Genomic DNA, 25,322 nt, shown 5'->3' with positions numbered 1-25,322 from the left:
GAATGAGACAGGTAAAAAAGCGTCCCACACTTGTAAATCGGGGCAGTTTTGAACTTGCAAGGACACCCTGTGTAGGTCTTTTGCACAGTAGGGAGTCTGCATGCATTTGTGTTTGCTGCTGGTAATGTTTGTGGTAATATTAGGGGAATCAACATTAAAAACTGGCTAATCAGGCCATGAAACAGGTCAGTGTGCGTGCCAAAGAAATGGCCCACACACTGACCTGTCAGACCAGTACTTCCAGCACTGCCATATAGGCAAGTCCACCCCTGCTTCAAATACCTGAACAACCAACCAGTATTTTGGTGTCTGTCTGTGAGCATTTCATTTTTGCATCCAGCCATATCACAAAATAACAGGTATATACATAAAGAAAGTGAAACCTATTGGGTTTGACAATGTTTTTTTTTAGCAGTAACAGATACACGACTGAAAACAGTGAATCTATTGTGAATAATTCAAATAGAAAATGTTCCAGTTCTGAAAATATGAGACTGTGCAATAAACATTACTAAGGTGTGTGGAAGAAACAATGGTCTTCAAAGAGTCTCAATCACTCCCATTCTAAAACGTTCCTCAGCACCTCATCTCGTTCCTGTTCTTCGCTGTTTTCATTCTCTCCACTGTGTGTACTGACTTTCATCTACTTCTCAACATCATCCCCCTGCACAAATACTCACTCACTTGTAAGCACAGCATTTTCTTTTACTATTGTCCTGTCAATTGTTGTGCACTTCCTTCACACACTTTTGCATAGAATCACAAGTACAGTTGCCATAGGTGATTATTGTTTGTGTGTTCTGCAGAAATGCCAAAGATTTGAAGAGCATGTATTCTTATCCCCTTTATGACCCGCTGAGAGTATGAGAACCTTGCACTGCCTCTAGAGTGAACTCAAGACCCACCCACTCACAACCTGAACTCAATTGCCTAGAAGCGACCCCATTCACTGTACCAGATTAATACACTGCACAAAAAAACTGTAGGAAAACAACACCCTGGAAAAAAGCTAACTCTCTTTGGGAATGCAAGATTAAGTAAAATATGAAATGTAAACAAGAACTACATTGCTTTTGCAGTCATTGTTGAGAAATCGCAAAGTTAAGGGCCTGAATATAGAGCCTGATAAGGACCCTTTCAGCGACCGTTCATAATTATCGCAGAGTCTAAGGCCCAGAGGGACCTGCCCCACTTCAATCCTTGTTTCCAACTTAGGTGAGGTTTTTGCCTACATAAGGCGAAAGAAGTAAACCTCGATCACAAATGAATGTTTGGCCAGTATTCTATACTGCAAATAGAAGAAATTACACTACATTTGCACTCAGTTGTCCTCTGCAAAGCCTACTGATGTGTGAATGTCATGAGTGTTGAGACCTAGCACTTACTGTTGTTGAGAGCATGGTTGTACCCATGATGGACGCCCAGGCAGAAGCTGTGTTTTTCAGATCCAGCATTGTATGCTTTCCTCTGTGCAAATATCCTGCTGATTACTCCCCTTTCCAGAAGCTACACTGTTTGTTGTGGCAGTAGCAGGCCTTATAGAAGTCTCTGGGAAAGTATTTCCAAGTTAGCACCAGGAAGGAGTACTTGGAAATAAAAATCCGTGGGTGAAAGCCCTTTTGACAACACTACTTCTAGTAAAGATATTTGGGATTGGTAATGCTGACTGAGGTATCAGGTTAGAAGTTTGAATTCAAGCATACGTTTCTTGTAGACAGTTGCTATAGTGGAAAGATGGGAAGGGAACAGGGGATAATTGGTTTTGTAAATGTACTTTTGACTTTTTCCTTTGGTAAAAGGAGATTACATCTGACATGCTGTTGCAATGAGTGACTCTGGGGGCTCATCCAGAGCTTGGGCTGTGTCCCGTGAACAACCTCCCAGTGATCTAGGTTTTGAAAGCCCCCCAGGTTTGAGTCTGCCAATCCAGAATGGCTTTACCTTGAGATATTGATCAGGAGGAGTTCACTCACTATGTTTTTGTGGATTTAAAGTTACCTTCTCCTTAATCCACCTGTTAAGGATGTTACTCTGATGTCCAGCAGCAAGTGCTTAATATGGAGGAAGGTTACTTTCTATCCCAGTTTCTGCTTTCAAACTTGTTTTTAGGTCAAAGCCTACCAGACAGCGCAGCCATCAGGTTTGCTTACGACTTCTTGTGGGCATTCTGAAAGCTTCCCTGAGAATACATTCCGTCCATTGGCTTTGTGGTTTGTAGCCCACATTTTCTGGCTTTCTATTTGCTGGCTTTATTTGTTTTAGGCCATCCAGCTTGACTTTCCCACTCCCCTTGCCCAAACCTTGTTTACTGTATTCTTTCACGAACTCGCTGTCTGTAAACAGGCTGGGGTGTGGAATTCCTATAATCCCACTACCAAGACATATTCTTTGCCGTCAAGGACAACAAGTTTTCAAGTTTATTTTGTCCTTAGGACAAGTAGTCCCAACCTGCTGCAGCACAAACCCTTTGGCTGCCAATTCACAGTAACACATTACAGAGCAGGGAAAGGAATTGCCTGCAGTTGACGTAATATTTGTGTCCGCATGTTAATGCTGTTCGAACTTGTATTTATGGTTCATTAATGCAAAACCTTTATTATTACGGTAAGCATTCTAAGTAAATGTTGTAAGCTCTGACTGCACTACTGACAGTGGTTCCAGTAAATAAAAGCGTGTGCACATGTTTGTAAAGTTTAAAATATGAGGCTACGTAGAATGCTTTCTGATTAAATGCAAATATTTGCAGAAGCTTGAATGCAAGATTGATGTTTTTTTTTGGTTTTCAAAATAAAATATTTGCAAAAAAATGCAATAGGAAAAATGTGTTTTGCTAAACTCCTGTGAAATGTTAGGAACCATTTCTTTGAGGCATCATTTACAAAAATGTTTTTATACATGCTAGTATTTCCAAACAATATTCATAATGGAAAGTCAGTGTAACCGGTTTCAACAATATTATGGGAAACATGAATATAAACAAGCATTGGCAAAGCCAATAAGTCAGACATTGATGGTCAGTCTTTTGGTATTGTCAATGCATGTCTTGTTTTGACATGGCTTCTGTAAAACTTTATTGTTGTGGTAGCTGCTGGGCCCTCAACGTTGTCACAAATATTAGCAAAAATATATTTTTGTTGCAAAAAGAACACAATGTCACTGTAGTTCCTGGCAGTGAAAAAAACGAATTTGTTGTGAAAAGCAGATAGTGATAATTGTAATGTAATGTAACATGGACTTGTGGAGCATGGAACTTGTCACGTGTGAGTGTATCCAGGTGCTGAGTTGGAGCGGGTTCTGCAATTAGGATCAGTGACAGTGAAGCCAGCCGATGGATGGAGAGGGATAGAATTTTAATGAAGCAAAACGTCTTGGTTAACCCCAGACCCAATTAGGGGCCCAATTCTTAAAGAAAGTCACAAAAGTGCACCCATGGTTTATGCCTTTGCATTAGTTCAGATTTGTGTATTTCATGAATTCACAAGAATTTACAGAAGAATGCCAGGAAATTGTAGTCCTAGAAAATATTTGTGAAGTGTATTTTAGCATGAACAAATATGAAGGTGTAGATTTTGTAGATTTGCTCATGCGAAAATCTGTTGAGCGTTTACAAGTTCACTTTCCTTTTAACCACTTTTTTCCCAATCCTGGAAGAAGTTTTACTTCTGCCCATTGTCAGAAGTAAATTTCCAACTTTTCAGTATGGGAAATGATTAGAGAAGAGCTGGTGAAACCCCTTAAAACATACAACTTAATAGGTTTGCACAAACTAAAAAAGGCATTCCAGCCTTGGAACTATTGCTTATCCCTACCTCCTGCTCCAGTATGTAGATCTGGGAAAGGTGGCAAAATAAAGAAATTGCTAATATTCACGCCCTACTATAGTACGAGCCCTGGCATAATCTGAGAGGCTGTTATCAGAGCTTTAATAGTATGAGATTGCTGCCATAATTTGTTGCCACACTACATGGCACTGAAGGGACAAGTAGATTTTTTTTTACAGGACAAGTAGATTTATGAAGCAACCTGTCCCTTAAACAAGTAGATATTTTATTAAATTCCACACCCCTGAAACAGGCTTTGAAATATTGTTCTTATCTTGTCACATTTGCTGTACATTTAAAGACTGGGTCAAATGTCAGCCTCTATCTACCAAGGGAGCATGGTGTTTACTTTTTCTTTTTCTGACTTCAAAGTGAGAGAATTTATGTGACAATTCTGCGGAGTAGCCATGACAGAGGAGAGCGTGTAGAATGTTGTTTTCTAGCCCACAAAAAAATTAACTGTGCTGATGTCTCAGAATATATCAGTACAAATGAAGCATATTTTTGGTAATTCCGAAGTGTGGTGGAAACAAACTTTTGAATATGATCAAAACACATAAATTCACTAGGTGGTGGCATTTTGCATACATTATAGTTTGTATGCAGTAAACCCATATTATGGTGCAAATGTAATGGTAATTTAAAATGAAAACATGTTGTTGGTAGTAGCAGTGCGGCACCCACACCATGCATACTCCACACCACTCTGTAGTATTTGTTTCTAAAGAAGTTATGTGTTTCTATGTATTTATTTATTGTATTTGTAATGGTATGTTCCATCTCCCCCTGTCCTGGCACAATGTGATCTCTTGGAATGCCTTAGGATTCTAGAGAGATCAGTTGGAGGAGATAGATTGATGTGCCAGGTGTGGGTGGAGTTTCTTGATATACAACCTATGAATAAATCTGCTGAAGTATTTCAACTGGATCTCCAGACTTTCTTCATTTCATGATGTAGCATCTACAACACACTCCACTCTATGACCCCACTCCACTACAATCTACCCCACTCCACTCCAATTTATCCCATTTCACTCCAGTCCGCTCCAATCTACCACACTCCACTTTGTTACAATCTACCCCACCCCAATCTACCCCACCTCTATCCACCCCACACTAATCTACTCAATCCCACTCAAATCTACCCTACTTCACTCTACCCACTCCACTACAATCCAGTTTACCCCACTCCATTACAATTTATCCCACACCAGTCTAGCCCACTAACAATCTACCTAAATGTACCCCTCTCCACTCCAATCTACCCCCACTCCAGTCTACCCACTGCACTCAGTCTAACCCAATCAACCTCACCCATGCCAATTTACCCTACTGCAACCTACCCCAATCCACCCCATTCCAATGTACTCCAGTCCAACCCACTTGAGTCTACCAGACTCCACTCCAGTCTACCCCACTCCATCTACACAATTCCAATCTACCCCAGTCCAATTTACCCCACTCCTCTCCACTGCAATCTATCCAACTTCTATCCACTCTTATCTACCCCACGCCAATCTTCACCGGTCTACCTCACGTCACTCTAATCTTCTACACTCTAATCCACACAGTCTACCCCACTCCACTCCAATCTACCCCACTCCACTCCAATCTAGCCCACTCCACTCTATCAGACTCCACTTTACCCAAATCTATTCCACTCCACTTTACTCCAGTTTACCCCACTCGAGTCTACCACAACCCACCCCACTCCGTGCTACACCATTACCTTTACGCCCTGCTGCACAGCAGTCACACTGGTGTACAACATGGCTAAAATAATTTGCCAAAGCCCAATATCTCTTGCGTAGGGGAGACCTATTGACTTTGCCAATGCTTGTTAATAGGAGTGCAAGGATTATTTTACTCAGACGGGACTGTCAGTGGGGGTTTCTTACCAGTGCCAGAGGGGCCAGTGGTATTGTGTCCTACTACTTTCTGAAGCTTCTCTCTGCTATATCCTTCAGTATTCTCGTGGTGCATTCCCACTTTAAAAATGACTTGAAAAGACCCAGCACCCTAATCCAGAAGGAGGGAATGAGCAGTAGATGCATGGATTAATGGATCAGTGGACAAACAGTTGATAGAGCTCTAGTGCCTCAAGAAGAGTAGGGGTCATAGATGAGTTTTCGACTTGGTCTTATTTACTTTTCCTGGTAAGTTCAACGGTGCTGTCCAGAAGTATTCATATTATTCCCCGCCTTTACAGAGGTGTTTCATCCTCTACCTTCCAGTAACATTGCCTAGAATTACAATGAGGTGTCACAGTAATTACTGCCATTACAGCAGAATGGTAATAAAAATGCTCAGTAAACTGAGCATCAGACACTCACTAAAAAGAAAGGTCCTCCGGGCTGCCCTGATTTTTAGATACTTATTCTCTGAGCGGAAGGAGGTGGACGCTAAATACCGAAGCCGGGTCCTGTTTTAGCAACAGGGTGACACACCTCACAGGAAAACTTAAGAGCATTAGATGATTGGAGAATGCTGTTCTTAAAGGGTCTTGTTCAGACAGACTTGAGGGAGTAAGATTGCCTGAGTAAGGGTCTTGCAATATGACCTGTTATCCCTAATCTCAGAACTATATGGGTCCCGGTATTTTCTGGTTTCCTTTAGCTTGTTTTCCAATTTCCGTGGGTGTCCCAGATATAAATTAATACTATGACTAAAGAGGCTCTCTTTGTTGCTGGCCAGGGTCCTCTTTACTGCACCGTTTACGCTCTAGTCTGTATTGGTTCCTACCTTTGTCTGGTTTTCTCTACCTGCCTAATCCATTATACAGCTGGTAGAGGCAAAGTCTTGCTACCTGTGCCCTCGTTATTTCTGATACTGACGTGTAGAACAACATTATACAAAGCATCAACAAGGCAGTGGCATATCTTTTGAAATCTACTACTGTAGGTTTCCTCCTACATTTGGAAGTAATTTCCAACTTTTGCGGATAGACAACAAATCTCAAGAGTACTCCTGGAAACCTAGTAATGTCTCAGATTTTCAGGAGTGTCCCTACTTGGCAAATATAATCATGCAGACTTTCAACTAGGTATAAAACCTTTACAAGTCAATTAAATGAAAATATTTATTTTCACGTTTATGTTTTTCTTACTTCACAGGATACTTATTTTACATGTGAATAATAGCTTCCTCTGCCTTAAGAGTCATACATCTGGCTAAGACCTCATTTATTTCCCATTTCTACGGTGGGAAACATGCAGAATGTTTGAATGTCTTTGTGTGACTTCTGGTGAGGGCGGGGGAGTTCGCTGCATGTTGCATGCTTTCCCCCTTTCCCTCAACCAGAGTGTGGTGTGTCGGAGCACGCAGCCCTCTTCCGCTGTGTCTCTGATGGTCTATTGCATCTGTCTGGTAGCTTTCGGGCAGGCCCATGGTCAGGAGAGCAGCCCAACATTCTGCAGTCTGGAAGCCAATAAACGTAGCCTCATTTGCTGCATATGTTATTATACTCAGGGGCAAACGTGACCTGTTCAGTGCTCCCCTTAGTCACCACAGATCAGGCACTTGGAGTCACCTGTATTACAGATGGTGCTTTAGAAACCTTATTTGCATTAGCCATATATACATTTAAATGAATGCTTCTACATTTTGTAAGGGCACATCTACCGAAATCCCAGCTGTAGCTGGTGGATCATGTGTTTCTACAGCATGTCCAGGCCACGTGTGAGGATTTGTGCATCTAACAAGAATGTGTTACACGTTATAGGTGGTAGTGTTACATAGCCATTTACTCATCTCTAGCTAGGGAAGCGCAGGCACATGTGTTACGTGTTAGAGGTGTTAGTGTTACATAGCCATTTACTCATCCCTAGCTAGAGAGACGTAGGCACGTGTTACGTGTTAGAGGTGGTAGTGTTACATAGCCATTTACTCATCTCTAGCTAGAGAAGCGCAGGCACATGTATTACGTGTTAGGGGTGTTCGTGTGACGTAGCCATTTACTCATCTCTAGCTAGAGAAGTGCAGGCACGTGTTACGTGTTAGAGGTGGTAGTGTTACATAGCCATTTACGCATCCCTAGCTAGAGAAGAGCAGGCACATGGAGCACTTAGCGAGGACTGTTTTCGCTTTTCATTCACAGCTATGGAATGTGGAAAAGCTACCTAGGCTGGGCTTCACGACTTGGGCAACGTGTTCATATTTGCCCATAACTAAGGAGGAGGATGCCTGTGCTATTGAAACGCAAACTTAACGTTACAAGAAGAACATTTGCTTGGAATTAAAACATCAACTGCTTGTAAAATAGAAGAAAAACATTCAAACGCATCTTTAGCAATAATGCATTTTAGCACCTCGTTCAGCACGATCTGCTCTTGAATAACTACCGTAGTCTACCAACCTCCTACGAGACTCAGTTGCTTTGAGATCTACGACAGGGGTGTAGTTGGTCTTCTCAGAGCTGAAACATAAAAACCTGTGGATTTCATCGTCCGTTCAGACCTCGTGAGAAAAACCCGCCTCTATTGTTGGCAACCTCACCCAGCAGCTACTGTCAGTTAGTCTCAGGTCCTTCACTCAAGGCCTACCTCATCGCTCACAATAGGGCACTTTTCTGTAGACGCAACAGACCATATCTTCATGACTTGTAACTTTATTGTTCCCTTTACAGTCCTAGGGTGGCCAAAACTCTTTACAATAATCACATACGAATATTTCCCTATTTTTTTGTAAATGACTAGTTTTAATAAAGTGCATTCTGAGGAAAGGACAACTGCAGGTTCTCCTTCATAAAGTAGGAAATATGCACGGATCACTAGTGCCCTTCCTGTAGGCATGACTTGGTTCTTTTAGCTAATTTCACACTGTTTATTCGGTTGTTTTATAGGTAGACTTATTTGTAATCGCCTTGAATATGAGTCAAAGTTTGAAAATAACTCAAGATAAGTCAAATGTAGCACGTTTTTGCAGTCCTCTGGCTGGCACTTGGTGTCCACAGGATACTCCGTTTCTCCTGTGTTAGGTGTGACTTGTCAAATGAGGAGTGTGCAATCCAAATTTATCTTGGCTAAAGAAATTATAATGTAAGGATTTTTCCAGTGGAGTCTCTGCAATGTACTCAGCCCTGCTGCATATATCCAGTTGAGTGTATCACACCTTTACATCCATAGGACCTCAGCGGAGAGCTGCCAGGAGATAGGAAATACACTAGTCTTCACTCAGTACAGAAGCAGTACGTTCAACAAAAATCTAGTACATTACATAATACAGTTCAAAGGTTTGTTTCTGTACCTGGAACAAAAGTGATAAGGCAAAAAACAAACTATAAAATAAATGTTCACCATAAGAAGCCCAGGAATGGGAAAGCCTCTGGTTCCCAGCACCCTACAGTTTACCCCTGTACAGAAGATCTGGTCCGTTTGCATGCTTATAAGGTGAAGATACAAACCCTACAGGGTGTGCTACACTAAATGATTACTGAAAATGTAGTATACAAGCGTGAGGCTGTGCGGAAAAGGATGGTGAGTCGGTTATCCAGCTTTTTGTATTGCTGTTAGATGGTAACCCACACCAAGTTCAATAAGGACCTGTAGCCGCTAATTGGAGCCAATGGTTGTAACTTCGACATGTTACCTCCATTTGGTAACTCTGAGTAAAGAAGGATGCAAACAGGAACAATACTGTAGTATTGCAAGGTAACACTTGTGGAAGTTTTCAACAGATTTATTAGGACGCTCCTTCTACACCGTCTTCACCGTTCCAGGTCCTGTCAAAACCCTCTCACCAACATTCTAAGGCAGACTCCAGGGTATACCATTACCCTTACATTCCGAGGACCCTTGGAACATACCACTACATAACACAATGTGGATACACTAAGCACCTTGCTAAGTAACGTTTTATAAATAGAGACAAAAATAATAACTATATACATGACATACTAGAAAGAGAAATTATACATATTCACAGAACACATGTGGATTATAACAAATACCCTAACAAAATCTGTGTCTTGGCCAGTATTTTGAAGATCAGAGTGGAGTAGGCTTTGAGGAGCTACCTGATGTAATCAGCGGTTTCAGCACTGTACAGCAAAAGCATCTGGTCACTGGGACACTTCGCATTAAACTCTGTGGTGACTGGCTTCCGCTCAGAGGCATCTCTACCTAGGTGAGCAGGGCAGATGGGCAGTGCCACACTGTTGAAACAAGAGCTCTTCCCAAAGAGCTCTTCTTTAGTCAGAAAACATAAGATGCAATATTTTTAGTCTTTCTCAATCATTGTGACGGCAGCTATAAAGAGGCTGCACGCTGTAAACCACGCAGTTAACAGCAGTATTAGTGGGTTGTGGAATTTTAAGAAATGTGCATCTCGGAGACAGGTGGCTTTCCGCAAGCTCGAGAGGTCCTCTCACTCTTTAGCCATCCTTCAGGTGTTAATGACAGCGTGAGGGTGTAGAGGAGAGGCCTGCCTACGTGGAGAAGGAGGTATTGGTGGTTTAAGTGGTGGTTGTGGTTGGGGGAGGTAGTAGGGGAGGAGGTAGCTTTTTTTTGTGGTTTTTGGGGGGTGTAGATCTAATATCACTGCCTCTTCCGAGTGAAAAGGTTGGAAGAAGCATAGTTTAAACTCAACTTTATCTTCCTCTGCAAGTATAGTGCAAAGTAGTGGTCATTGTGAGAATTTGTAAATAATTTGTGGCAATTTTTCATAACTTTTTGTGGCACAGCATGAGCATTTCGCAGTAGAGCACTCATACTCGTGATGGGCCAGTTCTGGCTCTTTTCAGTAGAGTGGTTTCCTCTTAATGTGGCATCACCAGCCCTTCCTAGCAGCCGAGCTTCCAAGTGTCCCATGTCCATCACGAGTAGGTCATCCAGCCCAGGCTTTCCTTTGTGGTTGTCTTGTTTTTTTCCTTGATGCAATCAAGCCTGCAATCCCAGAATGTAAAAATATAAACCTAGCCCACATGAGCTAAAAAGTTGTGGACTTTGGAAACCAGAGAGCTCTACTTACAGGGAAAAAAGTGGAAAATACCATCCTTTCACTATATTGCTATTTTATTTTTAAACACATCTGCCTATTGCACACCTAGTGACTTTGTTGGGGGTGAGAGGAGGACAGAGCTTTTTATCCCCTGTCGTTTTTTTCGTTTAGGTTGTTATATGTTTATAACACTTCTGAAAGATCATTTTTTGTTCATAAACAGGCTAATTTAACAATCTGCCACCAGTTGCGGATTAACAAATAGGCAAAGTAGGCAGCGGCCTATGGGCCTCACTCCTTTTAGGGGCCCTGCGACAACAGATGAGAATAATATTGATTTTATCTTGGAAGAAAATTACAATCAAGCTTTCTTAAATACTTTCTAACAGATAGGGTCAAATGAATCAACTCAAAGAAATGAAATCTTTACATTAAAGACTCAGTAGAGAAGATACTGTATTAATGTAATGTACACATTAAAAACTTCAACTGCATAAAACAGACATCAAATTCACACAGGTTTGTCTCGTAAAACCTCATATCTTCTCTCAGTGTGTAAAAACATTTGGTGCAAACTACGTACGTGTAATGTTTAGTTGTGCGTATTAAAATGTGTTGGTTGGTAAAATTAAAAATGTATTAGCAGATAGTTTGCAGTGGGGGCGAAATTTCGACTGCCTGGGGCTTCCACATGGTCTAATCCGCCACTGTCTACCACTTTCTTTTTCAAAACAAGCCATTAAAAATAACCATTTCTCTGTCACCTTTTACCTGATGGTATTCTGCCATGTATTCAGGGCCACTGGAATTAATTTCCCACATAATTATGAATTTATCACAATTGCCACATAATCCGTCATATGCTGCGGGATTCACCAAAACATGTGTTCCGTGTGAAATGGATCATAAAATACTAAATAATCGCCACATGGGGTGTTGTGCAGTGGCAGAGCAGACCCTTTTCAAATATTAACTTCACTTTCCAGTTTCTGATTGCTGGATTCAGGTGTTAAACCTACCTTAATGAGGTGAATCGATTGCCAGACAGTATCAATGTATGCTAAAATTATAAAATCGAGACCTAATGCTGCCCAGAATGTGCTGCATTTTGGCATATAGTTTTCTTTTTTTATGCATAGATTAGTGAAACCTATTGAGTACTTTACTATATTAATGCAGCAAAATTCCAGTGAGCCTGCTTGTTGCATGCTTTCCCATTGTCATAAGCCCCGTAGTTTATAAACACTGACACTTGACCAATGTATCCCATCTCCTGCATCAGATTCACGCCTGGCCTTAATTTAAAATTTGTCCTTGGCTGTTTTGCATCATAGAATTTGTATTTTTTTCGTTATAATTATAGAAGTTCAGTTTACTTCAAAGCCAGAACTGTTCAAGTGTGTCATGCTTCACTGGACCCTCCTGGCAGCTGTGACCGGGGACACATACCTCTTCTACCTGGGCCCGGATTATATATCTTTGAAGAAATTCTGGGTCTGCTTTGAAGTATGCAATTTACGAAATCCGACCTACATTGTAATTTGATGTTGCCGCATTGCCCAGATACATCATGGTGTAGCTGACCGGGCTCCTCATACACCTGGATTTCTTAATAATGTGCATCAGCTTTTGTACTTTAGCAATACCTTCCTGATTTTTAATTTCACTTTAGGTGTACTACGTACATTTTATAATAATAGGTTTAAAAATATACATAGTTTTATGGGCTTTCTGCAGTCTCTTTTTATCATTTGGTCTGTAATTCACATTTTGATTCAATGGCCCCTTCCCCCAACATAATACGGCATAAAGCGGTGGAAGCCCTCTTTAGCCAATGAGCAGCTCCACTGTCAGTGACAACGTTATCCTTTTCACGAGAAACACATCCGCACACAAAGTAGTTCACTTAAGTGGCCGTTATACTTTTGCTGTGTGTGCATTTTAAGACCACAGCAATGTTTTGGTTTTAGCCAGAGTTATTTTTACATTGATTGTGGTCCACCAGTTTCCCCAAACTTTTTGTAAAAACCATGACAAAACAAACATTGACAGAGCCAAACGGCTGGCTGCCAAGACCAACATTTTTGGCGTTGTCATGGAATGTTTAACGGAGGTTAGAAAGTGTGTTTTTTGTTTCTCTGTTTGTAGCCCGGCGTCTAGTGTTATTTCTTTATTTCGTGGTTGCCGCTTCGTTTAAATCAGATAAAGTATTGTGAGGCGCAGAATTCCAACGGAAGAACCAAATCGAGAACTCGTTTCTGTCGGTATGTTTTCTCAACAGAGTTCACGGGCCTGTGTGAACAAAGTTCACCCACTATATTTATCAGTGTCTGTCAAAAAGCTGCAAACCTCGGTGCTTCCCGACTCTGTTTAACACGTAAGCACCTTTGGTAAAAACGAGTGACTCAATCCTGAGCTCAGTGAGTTTAATTTAAAAGAAAAACTGAACGGATTTGTTGGGAGTCGGAGGAAAGCTCGCTTTCACGGGTCACAGCTACACCTCGAAGCGCCTCCTTCAGCCTTTAGCATAACAAAAGCGGCTAAGCCTGTTCGGGCCGGGCCGCCTTCAGATGCTGGGCAGGCGCGCGGGCCAATCACAGGCGAGGCTCCTAGCCCCTGGCTCTCAGGGCTGCAGTCGCTGATTAACCCAGAAATCAGGTGCATGGGATTGCCGCTGCCTGTTGATTGGGCGCCCGGAGTGAAGGGAAGAGACCCAGACTCGCAGGCAGGGCAGCAGCTGACGAGCGGGGGCGCCCGAAAGAACTCACGCGACAAGCGGGAAACTCCCGGGGGCAGCAACTCGGACAAAGTTGGAGCTCCCGCTCCGTGCGGGCGGCCCGATGACCTCCGCGGAGGAGGGCAGGGTTGGGCGGCCGAGAGTGCTGTGAGTACCTGGCTGCGGCGGTGGGAGGCCGCCGGCATGTGCGCCCTGCACTGCGAGCGCTACTACCACACGGTGGGCGGCGGCGGCGGAGCGGCGCCCCGGAGGGGCGCTAGAAACCTCAGCTGGGAATACGAGGACTGCGGCCGGCTGGAGGGGCGCCACGGGCGTGGGACGGGCAGCCCCCCAGGGCCCCGGGTCTGGAGGGGAGACCGCAGCCCGGAGCCTGGCACGGAGAGGCAGCCACGCAGGGATGGCAGGAGGCTGGACCCAGACTACCAGGAGGACCCTCGGAGGGAGGAAGGCAGATCTGTGGACCACAGGAGGCTGGACAGGGACTGGGAGTGCTACAGGACTGAACGGTCCTACAGGGAGCCCAGAGCCTGTGGCCGGGACTACGACTACCACTATAGGACCTCTGACCGGAGGTGCCCCGATGGTGAGGACCTAAGGAGGCCCAAGACGGTCTATGTCGATGGAAAGTCATTGGATAGAGGTTACGGCTACTGTGGGAAGGCTGGACGGTGGGATATGGACGATAGGCCTTTAAATGGAGACTTTCGGGATTACAGGCGAGAACGGAACATGTACCCCACCATCGACGACTATGACCGATACCCAGTAGAGCACAGGAAGGCCAGGGGCCGATATGACTATGATCCCTATTGTCGAGACAACAGCTACCCTAGGAAGGGGGGCAGACGCTTTGAGGAGAGCCGGAGTTTAGAAGAAGCCTCTGACTGCCGGAAGCCCTCCCGTGGGAGTATGGACAGGGGTAAAATGTACTGCGACTGCGAGGAATGTAGGAGGGGTGGAAGCTGCTCGAGGTGCGACAGCCCCCCACACCGCGACAGTGGATACTGCAGAGAGGTGGACACTGGGGGACCTGAAAACTGGGAGACGGGTCGGAAGGACTACAAGGATTACAGACGCCATGGATATGGTAGTATGCTGTCGAATGGAGATGCTCGAGGTTATGACTACAGGGATTCCGACGAAGATTATGACGTCTCTAGGAAAGATAGATGCCAAACTATGGACCTTAAACCCTCCGCCACTGTGGATGGAGAAGAAGTTTGGGAGGCCCGTACCAGCCCGAAGAAGCGTATACAGGAGTGTGACGGTCCCTTTGAGGTCGGAGGCCGAGACAGGGACTGCGGGGAGCTCGCTTTCCGTGCTAAGGGTATGCAGAATTCCAGGAATCGAAGTGGCCTTTCCTTTGACTCGGATTTTGATGAATTAAACGAGTTTGGGAGTTGTAGTCCAAGCAGAATTTCACCAGAATGGAGGGACGACCATGACATGGTCGAGGCAGAGCCCAACACCGACCTGTGGGAACGAAACAGTCTTTACAGACGGACAGCCCCCTGCACTCTTCGGCGTTCTGACTTCGTACAGAACCGAAGAAAAAAGACAGGTAAATACATGGCTTACCAGAAAGCTTAAGCAAAACTTGTGAAATAGTTGTGGCAGAATGTCTGCTTACCAAAGCTTGAATTATAAAACGGGTGCATTCATCTAGGTGACCAACCGGCCCCGTGTGGCTCCCTCAGCCAGGCCTAGGGTTTGGATCAACGGCTCCTTGCATTGGAAGAGATGCAGTTACGTTTAACTTTCAGGTAGCTGGTAGCTAGAAACCTGCTTGAAACCAAGGTATTCCAAAGCTGACCAGGAGTGGCTGAAAAATGTGCAAAGGCTTTTTCTTGTGAATTGATTTTGTGAAAAGAGAAGTGGTGTTGCAAACATTAATCAATTGATATAGGGAAGTAATTCCTTGCACCAATCAATCTCTTGCTAGTCATGATTCAAATAATTTACATTCGCACGAGAGATTTGCTCACATAGAAATGAAGCCAATGCGGTGGAATTTGTCTGTGAACAAAGCAAGTTACCAGGAATGGTAGTGGCGCTCCTGGCGGCGTCCAGTAGCAACACTTGCCAAAAATACACATTGTCGCCAGGTTGTTTCTCTTTGCAGGTAGTTTAGCGCCCTGAAGCTGCTTGCAAACAGTATTGCCAAAGACGAGAAGACATGCATTCTTGGGGTTTGAGTAGGAAGAGGCAATGCCCAGATGCTTTGCGTTGGAGAATATTGTCCACGGGCTAAAAACACCCCCTGTGGGGAAAATAAAGATGGCAAGTTCAAATGCTCATCAGCGGCTCCCCGGTTACATTTCTGTATGTGGCAATGGTTATGCATTGTAATATTTGGAATCGGTGACAGTCGCAGATTCCCACGAATGCCTCTAATTGACTTCATAAAAAGTCAATAAATTAGCTCCTAACGTAGGAGTAAACCTTGTGTCAAACTTCCGCGCGTTGCCTGGGACTGTTCGCCTTTGCACGCAGGCTTGAGTAATTAGTTTGTCCTTCCCAGCTATCTCCTGTGCATCGCTTGGCGGTGTCCCCTTCCGCATCGTTTGTTTGCTTACCAGAGTCCAGGGCTTCCAGCTTCATGTGCTCATCTGTATTGTTTCCAAACATTTCAGGAGCCCCATTGAGTGCATCCCTGGACGGTAGCAGCTTTCCCATAGAAACCCCCCGCACTACCACCTCTTCTTTACCACCCCCCTCCCCCCCCCCTCTTATTAATCTCCATCTCTTTGACTCGGCAGCACTGAGACCGGCGAGCCACCATTTTCACATCCAGCCCTTGCAGAGGCCAGGCCCCGCACACTGAAAAGCGAATAATGGGGCTTGGCGGGCAGCTTTGTAAAGAACACGAGGGGCGCGTGTAATGTGAACTTTGTGAACAAAGAGCTTGGAATGTCCATGGGAACGAGGCTGTTTCAAAGAGCTGCATTCATGGGGCCCTTTGAAAGGCATCTTTCTTCCTCCTCTCGGCAGTGCTGTAAAGGGCTAAATACCCCGATGCACGGCATTTACGTGGCGTTTCATGCACATGGCGGGGTTCTGAAGTGCGCCGATCTGCATCGGGTACCTGGTTGCTCTGCCCGGAGCGTATGGTCCAGAATGGTATTGGTTGCAGGATGGCCCAAGTCAGTGGTTCCCAACGTTTTGACTTCTGTGGACCCCCACTTTATCATTACTGGTACCCAGGGACACCCACCGAATCATAATTTGAATCTGGGGGGCCCCAATGAGTCATTACTGAAAGCTGGGGACCGAATCTGTTAAGATTATTTAATTTTCTAAGCATTCGTGGACGACCAGGGGTCCCGGGCCACAGGTTGGGAACCACTGGCCTAAGTGGGAGGTGTCGGGTGAGGCCTGGAGTCTTGCTGTAAATATGGCACAGTGTGGTCACTGCACTGCACCATGACGTGCAGTGGAGAGTGCCACAGTAGGTGCAGTCGCACATTCGGGTACTCTATAGAAAGAGGAGAAGCCACTGTTGGTGGAAACAGTGGGTGTCTGCATAAAACTCTAACGTGGTCAATCCAGGGAGTAGGGCTTGTTATGTGACTTTTTAACATACACTGTTGCTCATTTTGTATTACACCCAAATAAAGTATCTGACATATGTACATGTAACTGGGATAGTGCAGCGTCTTCAGGAACAATACATTACCCCGCGAAATCTCAAGATTTGTTAGTGCCTAAATTTGCAAGACTCGTGATTTTTGAGTATGCTATGGACACAATCGCGATATCCGTTAAAAATAAGTTAGCACAATGTCTCCTGTTCTTCAAGTCAACTATGTTTTTCTTCTTCTATTCGACTGGCAGCAACATTACAGTGTTATTTATCCAGGTTTACACTGCAGGCCTTCCAGGAAGTGAGCTGTGTGTTTAAGATTTTTGACCCCCACAAAGGACGAGCGCACTCCGATGTGAACCGAGAAGAGTTAAATGGTCCTGTGTGCCCAGTTGCCAGGAGATTATGCACCTCCAGTAATACTTTTGGCTTTGCCTGTAGACGTTTGGTATCTCGAGGTTATTGGCGGGCTTCTGAAGCTGAGTTTGGTGATGGTTAAAGTTGCAAAGTGCACTTTGGTTGCTGTGACCCTATCCCCTTTCCCTCCTACACATCGTGTTATATCATTCACCATTGACTGGGCAGGTTTAGAAGTCAGTAGAAGTTTTTCTTATGGGACCCGCAAATGGCCACAGATAAAGCTTGTAGCCTTAGCAGAAAGAGTGACTGTGTTTATCAATATTATATATTCATATACATGCCAACTATTGGTCAACAGTGACAATTCACGGCTGGAGGAAGCTACGCATAGCATTGCATTTGAGCACAGGAGGCCAGCTGTTAATGATGCTTCCCATGCCCTTGGTTTCTCTTTCTCAGAGATGATCTGAAGGGACAAAGGTTGCCAACAGCACTCCATGAAGAGATATTTAAACCTAGTGCAGTAGCATAGAAAGATTCTGTTTACCAGGAGTCAGACCGGGTGATGCGGCATAGGGAGGAGCTAGTACATAAGCCCAATCAATGTCCCAGTGTTGACGCCACAAGTTAAGCCTTATTCATCCCATTGTCTGCTCTCTGCATTATTATCCCCTCAGATTAGGCCCCCTTTTAAAATGCCCTGCTTGTATGGGGCGTAACAAGTAAGCAGCCATCTGACTTAGAAATTAGAATTTGTGATTCGATCCAGACTTTCTGGACTTGAAACACCATCTAGCTTTTGCTCCTAACAGATTTAGGAAACAGCAGATGTGGCTCACAGTTGTTCTTCAGCACCCTGTACTTCTATTTGGAACACATGTTCAGTACTAAAGATGGTGTCAGTGCTTGAACATGTTGCCATGAAAATGAATATTTGTCTGTGAATCGCGTCATCTGCAATCTGGTCATAAACAGTAGCTTTTGGGTAACAAAATTATAGGACTCCCTAAGCCTAACAAGGCTGAAGGACATTGGGTATAATGTGACTATATATTTTGCGTGGACGATGACCTTGAATTTGTTTTTACTGGCACAATTTTAAGTGCTAGCTGTGGAAATGTGCATTAAGCTAGTAGTTCTACTGTGACCAAAGTTCCCCTGCAGTTACGCTTTTTGGAACTGATAATCAACAGTAAACATTGCCTACAGTACAATTTATAAATGGAATGCAAAACACTGTAGCTATAAATTTTGATTTGTAAAAATCAAAGATTTGATTTTAAAACAAATAGTTTTTTCACTAAACATTTGTTGGCCTCGAGAGCGCTCACGTGCGTTTTATGAACACATGATATGTTGTCAGCTGCACAGGTGTTGAAGTTACTGATTGAATAGCCACTACCCTAGGCCTCTACTTTTCATGACTGGGCATGACGCACAAGGGTGGAGCTGTGCCTGTTGAGCTTAGGCTCCTGCCGGCATCTCCTCCTATAAGGAATACTTAAAGCACCTTTCTGCAGAAGCGCCCAGCTATTGAGGAGTGTTTTATATATTTTCTAGACCGTTTGTCTTCACTGCTTCGATTTGTGATAATTCACTGTCCTGCTCCACCTCACTTACCTGCAGGCATAGTCCATCCAGCTGGGAGTCCCCCGACACAAGTCCCCTAACTGGCCGCCCACACACATACGCTGTCTCCTCTTCAGTGTCACCAGGCTCTCGGCCAACACTAATCTTCGCCCTCAGGTTCACACACACTTTGTCTTGTTTACATTTAATAACACCTTGGAAAAATATGTGGCCTCACTCTGTGCTGTGCGGCCAGGCCCTGTGCTTGGAAGTGGCCCATGTTTAGATAATACCTGTGCCAAGCCATGGAGAGAAGCCCTTCCCGTGGAAACCTTACCAGCAACTAAAGCTCTCTTTTAAGGTCTGGTGTAAGACAACAGCTTTTGATTTATTAAATAATCTATGGATACTATAGTTATAAGGGTTTTCAGCCATCTTCATCCACTATTATTGCCATTCACATTTTAATTCTAGCCATTACAGCGTAGGACAATGGGTCAGCCCACTTGAGCCACTGGCTAACTTCTATTTTTTTTTTTCTCCAAAAATATGTTTTGCTTTTGGTCAATCCTGTTTTGTTTTTTTTAATACTAAAAAGAGCCCAGCAGCCTCCCCAAAAGTAAAGTTTTGCACAAAAAAAAAAACACAGCAAACGAATATTTGACAAAGACAAAAGGCTGGCAGAAAACACATGACCGACTGGCTTTGCCAGTGCTTGTTTATTTCTGGTACAAAAATACTTGCAGCGCCTGATTTTCTTAGGTAAAGAATGTACATTTTCTTTTACAAACGTGCCGGCCACTGTCCCGGAATCCCGTGCACGTCGGGAGCAGTGAGTGCCACGTGCAGAGAGAGGGCCTCCGTGCATTTTCGTAGAGTTGTAACTTCAGTAAGCGCTGTCCCCGTTAGTCACACCAATTATCAAGTGAGCAACGCTCGTTGCTTCCACGGTTTGAATCATATCCTCTTGTTGCGCACTTGATTATTACCACATTCGAAGCAAGTGTAGCGAACTTGCGTGTCCTTGCTTTTGATGGGATTTGTTTTAGTTACAGCGATGCCTTCTGATATAATTAAACTTATCTCCGAACATGGATGGATGTTTCTTAGACACTACTTACCCATTGGATCTTAGTTGCAGCTCATTTGCTTGGAGGCAGGAATTCTAAAGTCCTTCATGAGGGGACATCTCAGAGGGCTGTACTAACCTCTGAATACATCAGAAGTACATTGTCGCAGCACCATTGGAAGTAGAGAAGGCTTGAATGTTCATTAAGTCCTGTGCCTTGTTTCCTTTTAAGGTCAGGCTGGCCTGGCTCAGCTGCAGTATCACTTGCGGCCTTAGGTTTCTTAAAGAGGCACTGGAACCGGTTCAGCTTGTTCGGTGACGTCACAGCATGCTCGACTTTGAGGGGAGAGCTGGCCCTACCCGAGTCCTCCAGACATAGAATCAATGCAGGAAGTACCTAGGTGCAGCTATGCTCTCATCAGGCTGGGTGTGTCACTAGTCCTGCTGTCAGAGCCCTTCTGAACCTAGCTGTTAAGGGAGCTCTTCTGTGACGCTGAGCCACGCTGTCAAACTGCGCTGTCAAACAGCGCTGCCAGCCCCTGAGCCGGGCCTCTGAGCCATGTTTTCTCACAGAGCCTCCTATCAAACAGCACAATGGCACCGCTGAGCCTTGCTGTCAAGCCGAACTCCAGTAGGCTGTCGAGACCTGCACTCAGCTGAGACGTGCTGTCAAACATTTCTCCTTTTGGTGGAGCCACCAGTGGGGGATGTAATGTTCACTGATTTAGCAAATGTTTGGTGTAGTTTGTAGTCGCTGATACTTATTGAGACCTTTTCTAACCATAAACAAGAAGTCACGGAGTGTCTTGGCTAGGATTAGACCCGTGGTCAGCTGGTGGAAGCCAGAATCAAAACCCGGGTCTCCTGGGGAACCTGTTGACTAGACAACATTCCTTTTCTCGTATTATAGAACAGTGGACTGAGGGGAGAAGCGGGTAACAAAAGGCGTAGTTGTCTGTTAAAAGGTTAAACTTGTGGTAAACACTTAAATTGTGTTCGACACGGTTTCAGATTGTGAGAGCTTAAACAGGAATTGGATAATTAAAGACTGGCTGAGCACACACAGTTGTTGTTCAATGCTGGGGACATACGGCTTCTCTTAGATTATTTCTTCATACTGTTACAACTTCAGCTGCACTTTCAAGTACCTTTATGTGGACTATAAACATTCGAGGCCTCATGGTCACCATAACGGGAAAGAGTACTGCGATTATGTAGAGACACAAACCTTACAAAAGTTTGAGGTCCATGCTTCCCCATGCCTTGGACAGTCGCCTCAACTGGGGGAGTGAAATGAGTGTTAAGGCCGCTTCCTGTGACCGAGAAGTTCTAAGGACATGATGGTGAGCAGGAACCAATTTTGGAGGGTCATGAAATAGCCTCCCACAGAAGCTGTCCAGTTTGGGCAACAACAAATTTAGAAATGGGTTTAGGGTGCCTTCGGATGAGGCAAGAGAGTTAAGTCAGAGACTGCGTAATGTCTGATGTTGCAGTAGGAGGAAGGGGCATATGCAGCCTGAATGGGCTTGGTGGCCAAAACTGTCCACACCCAGAAGTTGGTGACCAAAACCACACACTTCTTTCGCCATACTTTCCATTTAGGATGCCTTCATCACTTTTGTTCACCAGCTTGTGGCAATAACTTTCTTTTGTCCATGCCCCATAATTTAATGAAGGTTCCACTATATATATGCAGAAGCAAGCATGTGTATAGACCTTCTGGGTAGTGGAGGAGAGCCCGGTTTACCATCAGTACTTTATAAATATCCAAATATTTTTTGGGAGAACATACCACTGGTAGCCTCGACGCTTTCTATTGCCATATACTGATTTCTTTTAAATGTGCACCATACTTTGAGAATCTAACTGAATGTGCAAATTCTGAGAGAGACAAAAAAATGTAACCAAAGTTTTATACCTTTTAAAACCGTGTTGATTAAAGTGATATGTGAAGGCAAATTCTGCCTGTATGCGAAAAAAGGTCCTTGCTCTAGACCTGCAAGAGTGATTGCATCGTATGGCGAAGGTCTTCTACCCCTCAGCTCACTCTCGCTCGACTCCTCTTCACCCTACAAACTGGCAAAGCGCCTCTCACCACATCACCTACCCTAAAAAATCTTCCTTGCCCTCCAAAAAGTCTCACCTCCATTATTTTTAGTGGAATGGCCAACCAAAATCACCCTGTCTCGCCCACCTTGGTGACTCTGAAGGTTGCAGGGCATGCATTCTTGAACATACCGTGTACAAGAGCGAACTATTCCCTAATTTCCAAAGCGAAAGAACAAGTAGGTTTCGATTAGTCTTCCTGGTCAAACATTACATCATAATGTGTCCTCTCGTTGAACTGATAGTCTTTTATCAATATTGATATAAACATGTATCCACTGAAACTTGTTGAAGAAAAACTTGTGAATTAATCCAGTGTCATAACGTTCAACAGGTAAAAATACAATATGCGGTTAATTCTCTATCTTCGGTGTCAGCTCTTGTTACATGGTTGGAAACGCATATAAACAATCTGTAATATACACCGAAAGCATGTGCACGTTTGGTGCAATATCTCACAGCTTTCCCAGCCACGAAGGCCCTTTGAGATTTTCCATTTCAACTCTGTGGTTTCAGCTTGGATGCAGCAGGCAGTATTCATTTTCTCACGATCTTTCAGCTCCCACACCAGACCATCTGATGCCCTAAAATTCGAACCACTGAGACACTCCCACGTTCTTCTGCAAGAGCCCAGCATCTCCCAGACTAAAGACCGCGTGCGCCACTTTGAAATGTCTTTGCCAGCTGACGGGACCGCCCTCCTATTGATGCTCCCAAACAGTAAGGGTTATTTTGTTGTGGCGCATCGAGAAATGTACAGGCTTCATGAAGGCCTAGAAATGGAAGTAGGAAACTCGGAGCTGTCCGGGGAAGGGGCTGGATATTGATTCTTTCCATTCTAACCCTCAGTCTCTGGATCAAATTGACCGTGCTTTGAGATTAGTTTCCTTTATATAACGCAGATTTCTTTATATTTCAACTAAATGTTTAACTGTGGCACTACTTATGCCATTCATCTTGTAGTAAATTGAACACAGACAATTTCTAATGTACTCTGCTTCTATTAAGAAGTGAATTGCTAGTCTTGGTAACTTGTTTAGCCCAAACTAGCTTAAAAGTGCAGAGTGCTGTCCCTGGGGTGGCCTCTCGGTTAGACAAAGCGGGAGACGATTGTGGTTTTCAGTGGAGAATGGGAGGGTTTCGGGATGAGATAAGTAGGAAGGGTTGGGCAGCAAGTGGGTGGGTTGGCAAAGGGTGAGGATTGAGACACTGCCTGTGGTCTGACATCAGTGGTTGCTGAGTGAGGAGGTGTTACTAGAGAAGATGAGTTTCCAGCCTCTTGCAACAGTGGAGATCAGATGGAACATGTTAGATGGCAGAGGATTGCCATCCAGGTCCTAGGATCACATCCAGAAGAAGCCTTACATCTGGTCTTCTCCTTCCATCATTTACGGATTTTTGATCAGTTGCTGCTGCTACTGGGTGCGGTGTGCTCTCCACTGGAGGCATTCATCTTGCTTGTTAACTGCCTGCATCGATTTTTTTAATGTGATTTAGATATTTTGGGAGGCTCCTTTTGGAAATACAGATGTTAAATGAATAATTTACTTGCAAGGCACTCGTCTTGTTTGCGTTCTTACGTTTGAAATCTTCACTCTGCTTGGATACCAGGTGGTGATGGGTGATGCATGTTTTTGTGAGATTAACTTTTCACCTGAACCTGACACTGGTTGAAGGTGGTTGGTCTGGGGCATGTTGAAGCACCTGTAGTAACCTGAACTGTAGTTTCTCAGATTTGTAGGCCCCTGGCTGTCAGTTGAGCAGTTTGCTAAAGTGAGTTGAATTGTTCGTTATAGTGCTTAGATGATGATTTTTTTGTGGCTATATTACTCTGTGATAGAGACCCAGGACACCTATGCTCGGGTATCAACCACACTGTATAAATATCTTTAATTCATATTTGCAGGGATACAGCACATTGGATAGATTTTGAGCATTTTCCAGCATTTCAAGTGTTACTGTTGTTGAGAGAGACACACTTTTTCAGCCATGTTAAAGGTCTCTCCAGATTTTAAATGTCTGTTGTGGAAGAACTGCTGTGTGCATTACCAGGACTTAGAGTGGCCTTGGTCACCCCTTGATTGTTTTTTTGTTTTTCCTTCCTTTTATTTAGACGACTTGAATTCTTGTATTTAAAGAACTACTTTTTAGGTTACATTGCAGCGCGCAAGCACTGCTCTTCTGACATGTTGGTTTGAACCTGAGCTTCTAACCACGCCCACCGCACACCCATCACCATCACTCGTTCATGGGCTTGCCTTTCAAAAGTCCTTTATCATTGGTAAATGCTTTACGTTTGTCCCTCCTATGGCGGTTTTGTTACCGACTTGTCTATCGACCCAGTTGCATGGATAATTGCACTTTTGCCAATAACTCTGATTGCGAGCGAACTTCTTTTACCGTTTGCGTCTCCTTTACGCTCATGGCAGCTGTGGTGCTTTGAATCGGCTCGCATAAGTCAACTGTTCTACTTTTTTATTTCAGTTTGTGTGGCAAGAAAAGTCCAGTTAGGAATTTACAATGCTATTAGCTCTAACTCGAGCAAACATGCAACCCATTGCATTGCAAATGCTTTTTGGTTTCCCTTTCAGCATACCATGGGAGTGCAAATGTTTTCTTGCTGTTTCTCTCGTGCTGCTTTTCTTCGTGTATCCTGTCCCCCTCTGTGTTTCTCTTGCTACTCTCCACCCAGCTTGTTGATTGCTTCACCACCTACTTTTCTTTTTTCAAACCTTCCCCACCCCCATAGCCATCCAACTCCTTTTTTACTCCCCCACACCGCTCATCTATTGGATTCAGTTGCTCCTGTTGAATGTATTTTTTGTTAAAAAAAAAAAATTCTTAGATTTTTGGAGTGTCCTGCAGCTGCAATTTGCTACTGGGCCGTTCCTTTCTTTGGAATGCCCTTCTGTGCATCTTTTTGCTGTTTATTTTTTTTAATGGAACAACGCCAAGAAATGTATCCGCTATCTTACAATGGTACATTTAACCAACCATTCGCAAAGCCATTTGGTTTGGTATTGGCTACCAGGCGTTACCAGGCGTTTTGCGTTGATAATTATTTTGTTTCATCATTGATTTGGTAAAATGTTATTGTTACGGAAAAGCTGCCACCTACACGAATAAAATAAATAATTTTTA

At 44.0% G+C, this 25,322-nt stretch overlaps 1 protein-coding gene across 3 annotated transcripts in view; it reads left to right on the top strand.

Annotated features, from left to right (window-relative positions):
- The window catches only part of DNMBP (dynamin binding protein), a 469,368-nt gene that overhangs the window by 320,949 nt on the left and 123,097 nt on the right, over window positions 1-25,322 (top strand). Inside the window, exon 1 of one of the 3 annotated variants that reach the window (XM_069239687.1) lies at window positions 13,375-15,055. The exons of the other annotated variants lie outside the window; for them this stretch is intronic. Within the exon in view, the coding sequence (XP_069095788.1) occupies window positions 13,420-15,055 (1,636 nt within the window). The 5' untranslated portion in view covers window positions 13,375-13,419. Of the gene's footprint in view, window positions 1-13,374; window positions 15,056-25,322 lie in introns of those variants that run through there. 3 annotated transcript variants of the gene reach the window in all.

Source organism: Pleurodeles waltl, chromosome 6 (assembly GCF_031143425.1).
Source record: "Pleurodeles waltl isolate 20211129_DDA chromosome 6, aPleWal1.hap1.20221129, whole genome shotgun sequence".
Classification (NCBI taxonomy): domain Eukaryota; kingdom Metazoa; phylum Chordata; class Amphibia; order Caudata; family Salamandridae; genus Pleurodeles; species Pleurodeles waltl.
The sequence above is the reverse complement of the archived record's forward strand: the minus strand, read 5'-3'. Positions and strand labels throughout refer to the sequence as shown.